Source organism: Anas acuta, chromosome 18 (genome assembly GCF_963932015.1).
Source record: "Anas acuta chromosome 18, bAnaAcu1.1, whole genome shotgun sequence".
In the NCBI taxonomy this organism is placed as follows: Eukaryota; Metazoa; Chordata; class Aves; order Anseriformes; family Anatidae; genus Anas; species Anas acuta.
Genome location: NC_088996.1, coordinates 1,067,224 through 1,074,305, shown reverse-complemented (window position 1 = coordinate 1,074,305; position 7,082 = coordinate 1,067,224). Strand labels below are relative to the sequence as shown.

General features: G+C 40.6%; 2 protein-coding genes across 2 annotated transcripts in view; both read left to right on the top strand.

Moving 5' to 3' along the window:
* Positions 1-5,084: 5,084 nt before the first annotated feature.
* Positions 5,085-7,082, top strand: part of LOC137841826 (myosin heavy chain, skeletal muscle, adult-like) — a 79,762-nt gene continuing 77,764 nt past the window's right edge. The window contains exon 1 of the mRNA XM_068655199.1: positions 5,085-5,291. Within this exon, the coding sequence (XP_068511300.1) occupies positions 5,085-5,291 (207 nt within the window). The remainder of the gene's footprint in view (positions 5,292-7,082) is intronic.
* LOC137841800 (myosin-8) overlaps positions 5,306-7,082 on the top strand; it is a 4,104-nt gene continuing 2,327 nt past the window's right edge. The window contains exon 1 of the mRNA XM_068655149.1: positions 5,306-5,524. Coding sequence (XP_068511250.1) covers positions 5,306-5,524 — 219 coding nt within the window. The remainder of the gene's footprint in view (positions 5,525-7,082) is intronic.

Here is a 7,082-nt window from a genome sequence, read left to right as displayed (position 1 = left end):
AGCAGGACTGAGGTCTAAAAGAATGTCAGCAGGCTGGTATGAATCAGTATCCCTCCTGCAGCATGCAGGACCAAGAGACACCTTCCTGGTCATTGACAGTCACAGGTTTCACTGTCAAAAGAAAGCACTGCATGACAAAAGAAATCAGTGGGCAGGCCGGAAACATGGTTGAATTGTGTTTTGTAGTTATCTGTTCCTGGGGACATGTCCAACAAAGTGACCAGCGTGCCAGAGTGGGAAGGAAATGTTACTCTTGTGTGCGGGTTTGTTGGCTTCTTTCAACCACACCCGTTCAGTAGCACAAACCTCTTCCTCTCTGGTTGCTCCATGGGTCTTGCCACAGTCAGTAGACTTTGAAGAAGCAACTCAGTCATCAGTGCTAAAGGGATTAATTGGAGCAGCTAGCTAGAGCTGCCAGCAGGGCATAAGCAGCTGGGGGATGTGGATGTCAAGAAGGAAGGTGTAGCTGGAGGGATTGGTGGAGGAAAGAGTAAATAGCTGGAGGAGCTCCTGGGAAAGAAGCAGCTAATGAGAATGGCCAGGTTAGCAGGCGCAACTAGTTGATGGCAGTTTAGGCCATGCTGTCCAGTGTGGCTCAAGACAGCTGTGCAACCTCCGTGAGCTGTGGCAAGATGTTCTATGGGAGGATGAAGAGACAGATAAAACTTCATGGAAGAAGAGGACTTTATGTTATCACCTGGCACTTCAGGATGGCTTAGGAAAGGTGCAATGGTTTATTGTATCATGTCCCCATGAATACATCACCTCAAAATATTTGTGAAGTCCATCGTTCAACTGCTTCATTATGGCCACATGGTTAAAGGAATCTAATATCAGTAACAAAGGTACCTGCTGCTATAGTGAAGCATTAAGCACAGACTGTGTGGTGGTGACCTTGATGCTGTGCTTCTTCAGAGTCTTAGAGGGGAGCTCACCGACAGCTTCTTTGCTCTACTGGAATTCACCAGCAGCTAAGGTTAAATCTTACATCAAACATATTGACTCCTAAGAAGATGCCTTCTTGAACTTTCCTTGTTGATTCCCACATGGTCCAACTGGGTTGACTTTGCTTGCTTCTTTCCGGGCAGAAAAGAAGACCAATGGGTCTGAAGAGGAGGCCAGGCCAGTGACTTGCAGCCATGCATCTTCTGTCATTACAGCTAGCTAGGAGGTCCTGCTCAGATTGGTCCGGGCTAGAAGGAGCAGAGGACCTAAGCAGAAGACAGTGGGTGTGGAATTTCCTTCTAACTAGGCAGGTTGCAAGGTTGATGCTGCTGCTCTAAAAAGCAGAGCTGAGAGTGTGGTTGGCATTGGGCCACAAATGCAACATCCTTGACAGTGCTCCATGCTTGTACTTCACCGGTGCTCACGAGTGTCTGCCTCAGTTCATGCTCACTGAACACAAGGCAAGGAAACTCATATCATAAGGACCTGCAGAAAGTGAGGTGGAATCTATTTCCAGCATGTGTGAATGCCCTCTCCTCTCTGGGGAATGCCAGCACAACGCCCACACAGTGCTGCTGTGCAGGAATGTCTGTTTTCAGAGATTTCTCTCGTTCTGTCTCTTCTGGCTGTGCTGTGCTGTGCTTTGGTTCTAGTCCCAGTGGGCTCCAGGCTCTGTAGCAACGAAAACAGAAATGACAGAAAGTTGGTGGCTGACGGGACCCTTTTGAACTGACAGAGAGGTAAGGAGGTGCATCTGGCACCACTTACCCCCTCAGAGGTGGGAGTAGCACTACGTGATGGAGAGGCTGTGTAGTTTTTGGCTAAGCTCACTGTACAAAAGTATTTTCAGCATGAAGACCGAACCGCCATATGCAACAATCTGGAGAATTTTGCTTGGAGTATTTTTCATTCCAAGTCTGAATGAAAGTCAGCTCCTTACCTCTCCCCGCAACTCCACCCATGGTCAGTTGGGCTCACAGTATTTATACAGGAATTGTCTTGGAATTATTGTCATCCTCTAACTTCTGCATGTGAATGGAAGTCAGAGATAGCCCAGAGAAGCTGGATTTCAGGTACAACCCTGAAGCGCGTTTCCCACTGACTGGCTCTGGTCTCCTCCATGGCAGAGTGCAATGTGTTTCCATCAGTGTCTCCATGACCTGTGCAGGGAGCCCCCAGGGATTGCTCTGGGCTTGAGCTCCTGGCTGGGGCCCTGGGCACCCAAAAGATGGGTGCTGCAGTGCCAGAGCCCTCCTTGGAACAAGCTCTTCAAGCACAGGACAGTGCCTGGTGCTGGCTATTGGATCATTTTTCTAACCTCGTCCCTGTGGCATTCACTGAGCTTCATGCACAGAGCTTTTAATAACCAAAATGCCAGTAACCAGAAGAAGAGCATGTTTAGATCTGACAGCATTTAAAGCAGCTCAAGTGACAGTGCCCTTTTCCTAGAACTAGATCAGTCACTCTCCAGGACTACCAGCAAATTATCTGGTGAAAAAGATTTTTTTCTACTATACTTCCCCACACCTTTGCTGCAGCTTTGCTTTTCCTGCTCTTCTGCCTTATCTGTCACGTGCTGAATACCGCTTCACTCCTAGTCAGCTCTTTCCATGTCCTTCAGAAAGCTCAGAGGAACTGTGGCTATGTGTTAGGTTCAGGCAGCCATGAAGCTCTTTACATATTTGACTTAATTCATTAATTGCTCTTGTGTTAAATTCGGTCATAAATAAATAAATGTCCTTTGCTTTCTAAATAATTGTTGTGAAGAAGTGTTGCAGCCATGAAAAGCATCAGCATTTTACAGGACTGCCGGACTGTGTACCACCTCACATGCTCTGATACAGGCAGCATTGTGTTGATAGCTTTTTTTTTTTTTTTTTTTGGCTGGAATGAATGTGTAAGTGTGCAAGATATTTGGGATAGGATGGGAATGCTGGACTGGTAATGTGTCAGATCACATAGGATCTCAGACTGTACGTATGTGATTGTGTGCAGAGTTGTGGTTGGGTGGAGGGGTTTGGTTTTTTTTTGCTGTTGTAGGTAGTGAAGGCCTACAGGGACCTCCATGGATTTCTGAGGCTGAGGATATTGCTTGATGGGTGTTGTCAATGGGTACAAACAAATATAGGTCATAGGCATAAGGTTTTCAAGGCATGTGAACAATTCTTTTTAAATGAGCAGAAATGAAGTATATTACTGCATTTACGGAGTATGCATACGTTTGTTGTTGGAGTTTTTTAATGGTCTATGTCACTTTTGCATTTTCATCTCTCATGTCCCTTAGCATATCTTCAATAAAAGTGGAGAAACATAAATAACTGACTATTAATGACTTCCCTATTAATAGAAGTTGCTATACAAATGTTAATAATTTATTTCAAATCAATTCTGTAAAAGCAGCAGTGAAAGTTCTAGAACCTGAACTCTTTTGAAATAAATTATTTTTCTTTTTCATCATTTTCTTTTTTTCGGGTACATTGTACTGCAATTATTTATATTCGTTTTTGCTTAGACTATGTGAGTCTTTAGTATCATTTATGACTTACTACAAAAATAGCATACATTTCATTTGACTGTGTTTTTTGAGCATTTAAATTTTTGCACAACACCAATTGAACATTTACTCAAAGTGATGCTTAACTTATTTTTATTGCTAAAGAGTCAGCTCTCATGCTCTAAGCAGATATTACATGCCCCAAATTGTATTTGCATTCTGACTTGTTATTTTTTATGTTTTCTCTGTATCTAGTACTATTACGGTGAAAATCCTGTTCCAAGAAATGTGTCTGTTTTTCTTCTTTTCCATATAACATACAATGAATTAGTGAATGGCATCCATAATTTGTCTATTGTAGAATTGCCTTTTCTGTTGCTGTAAGGGCTTTCCTTAAATTTGCATGACTGTGTATAGAAGATACGTCGTACTATTCCCATTTTACTTCTGAAATATTTGCAGCACAAAAAAGCCAAACAACCTGGCCTAGGTCATCAACAGAGACCTGCAGAGAGAGTGAAGGGTCCTATAAAATCTAATATAAGTTCTTTAAGTTCTTTGACTCATCAAGAGTCCCTTACTAACAGCCCTGTCAGATTATTTATAGTAGATATATCCACAGGAATGGTAAGATAAAACATTTCTAAATATATCTTGTCAAATCAATTATGCTGTTAGATACATTTGCCAGACAATGTTTTGCCAAAGAAGGTTTGCCAATTATATTTGACTGAAGTAAAAGGAAACATCCAGAGCATCTGCATACCAGACTCTATAAAAGTCTCTATGGAGTGCTGTGCCCAGTCTCGACAGAAAGTTTCAAGGTAAGTGTACGGCTCCTGTGAAATTCTGGGCAAAGCATATACTTCTTTATTCCATTTAACTTCCTGTAAGTCTTGGATACCTTGCTATGAGATACCATCTCTATTACTAGTGATTTTACCATAGGTTTGAAGCTTTTTTCTCATCCGTTCATTCATTAGCTTTGGATATATTTTATCTGTGCAACACAAAAAGAGTTGAAATGTTTTGAAACAGCAGTGACTATCTTCCAGACTTTGCCATCAGAATTAACAACAAAATTTATCTGCTTTTAAAAACCAGGAAGTAATCAAACAACTTCAGATTTTGAGGAAACAGAGTAGGCAATCATGATATTTTTGGCTCTAATAGTGCAAGACGAATTGTCCATAGCAAATAAATTTTACACTGAAAAGCCACTATTTGCTATCAGACAAGGAAGTCTTTCAAAGACTTTGAGCTACTGCCTAAACCAACATCATAGACTTATTTCTTCTAGAGTATCTGCAATAGCAAAATCCAAATTCATTATAATCTATGAAGAAAAATAACACTATGTAAATGAACTACGATACCACAGCACTCTAAAACTGTTCTTTACTTTCTTTCATAGCTAGATGTTTAAGGAATAAATTTTTTAATTTCTGAAAAGAATACGGGTGTTCTTAAACAAGAAAGGGAAGTTTAAATCTAACTATTGAGCTGTTTATACCTACTAAAATATTTGAAGGGATGGAAGTGTGAAAGATTTTCTTTCTTCTACAGAACGTTGTTTACTCACATACTCAATATATCTTCTTTTCTACAGAGTACTCTTCTGACTGCCTCCTGTGTAAGTGCAGACATGGCTTCTCCAGATGCTGAGATGGCTGCCTTTGGGGAGGCAGCTCCCTATCTGCGAAAGTCAGAAAAGGAAAGAATTGAGGCCCAGAACAAGCCTTTCGATGCCAAGACATCAGTCTTTGTGGTACATCCAAAGGAATCTTTTGTAAAAGGAACAATCCAGAGCAAAGAATCAGGGAAAGTCACTGTCAAGACTGAAGGTGGAGAGGTGAGTGAAAAACAATGCTGAAAGAGAAGACACATTTGATTCCCACTCTGGGCTGTAAGCTGACATACACTGATCTTTCATTTCCTTGGCAGACTCTGACCGTGAAGGAAGATCAAATCTTCTCCATGAACCCTCCCAAGTATGATAAATTGAGGACAGGCCATGATGACCCACCTCCACGAACCGCTGTGCTGTACAACCTCAAAGAGCGTTATGCAGCCTGGATGATCTACGTAAGTACCAGCAGCTCTCTTCCTTTGGGTAGCTGGAAGGCTTGCTGTGCCAGGACTGAGCAGAAGCCAATGTGCTGTCTCCCTTCCTTGCAGACTTACTCGGGTCTCTTCTGTGTCACTGTCAACCCCTAACAAGTGGCTGCCAGTGTACAACCCGGAGGTGTGTTGGCCTACCGAGGCAAAAAGCGCCAGGAGGCCCCTCCACACATCTTCTCCATCTCTGACAAACGCCTATCAGTTCATGCTGACTGGTGAGAAAATGGCAATTTCTTTATGGAAATTTTTTGTTATTTGTTGTTGTGGCTGTTTGTTTGTGGCTGTTTGTTTTGCTGTTTTGTTTTTGTTTGTTTTGTTTTAGATTTATTTATTTTTAAACAGTTAGTGTAGAGAAGTAAACCTCTGCATGAATCTTTAATTAACTGTTATTTTAACATTTGTTGGTATTGTGCATGAGACACAATACTCTCCTGACTTTTTTCTGAAGTCTAATAGATAGCATGTAATCAAGGCCACTGAAAAAAATTACACTGAAGACTAAGTAATGAGACAAATTGGGTCAGATAAAACAAGTATTCTTCTCTATTCATTATTTGAATCTCGTTTGCTTGTAGTATGGCATGACCCACAAATATGTTCTGACAATTTAAGCAATCTTCTAAATAGTGTATTATAGATTAAGTTGTTGGGTTTTTTGGCCTCATGAAACATAGATTAAAAACCCAAATGCTCATTTCAGGTATTATTCTGATATTTATAGCTTATTGGAAAGAACAGGAACCAGGACCTCAGCAAAGTTGCACTTTCCAGAAACAATGATAAAGGTGTTCATTTCCAATTAGCTGTTAGCTAATACTCCCATATTATGGATTTGTTCTTCTCAGGCATGAAGCTAACTTGACCAGAATGGACTAGAATCCTTGCAGTGAAACTGCAATTCTCTGAAGAGAATCAAAGATTCATGAATCCACAGTAGTTTTAAAAACTACTTTTAAAGAGGGATGTAGCTAATCATCACAAAATAATAATGCTGACTGTACTAAATAAATCCCCTGAATAATGGGGGGAAAAAAAAATAAAATTCCTCTCCTTTTCCACTGTTTAGCATTGTAACATGAATGACAAGTAATTCATGAATTGAATTCATGAATGGAATTCATGAATGACATGTAATTTAGCATTTTATTTCACACATGCTTTCTTCATTCTTCCTACTGGTTAGTGCCTTTAAAAGAAGACTTGCAAAGACAGAAATAAACCAAGAATGAACAGAAATAATCTGAAACAAAAAAAAACAGATGAAACTATATAGAAATATTCTTCCCCACTTTGGAAAGAATTAATTCCTTTGAATTCACTGCTGAAAACAAAAAGGAAAGGAAAGGAAAGGAGGAAAGGAAAGGAAAGGAAAGGAAAGGAAAGGAAAGGAAAGGAAGGAAAGGAAAGAAGGAAAGGAAAGAAAGGAAAGAGAAAGGAAGGAAAGAAAGGAAAGGAAAGGAAAAGGAAAGAAAGGAAAGGAAAGGAAAGAAAGGAAAGGAAAGGAAAGGAAAGGAAAGGAAAG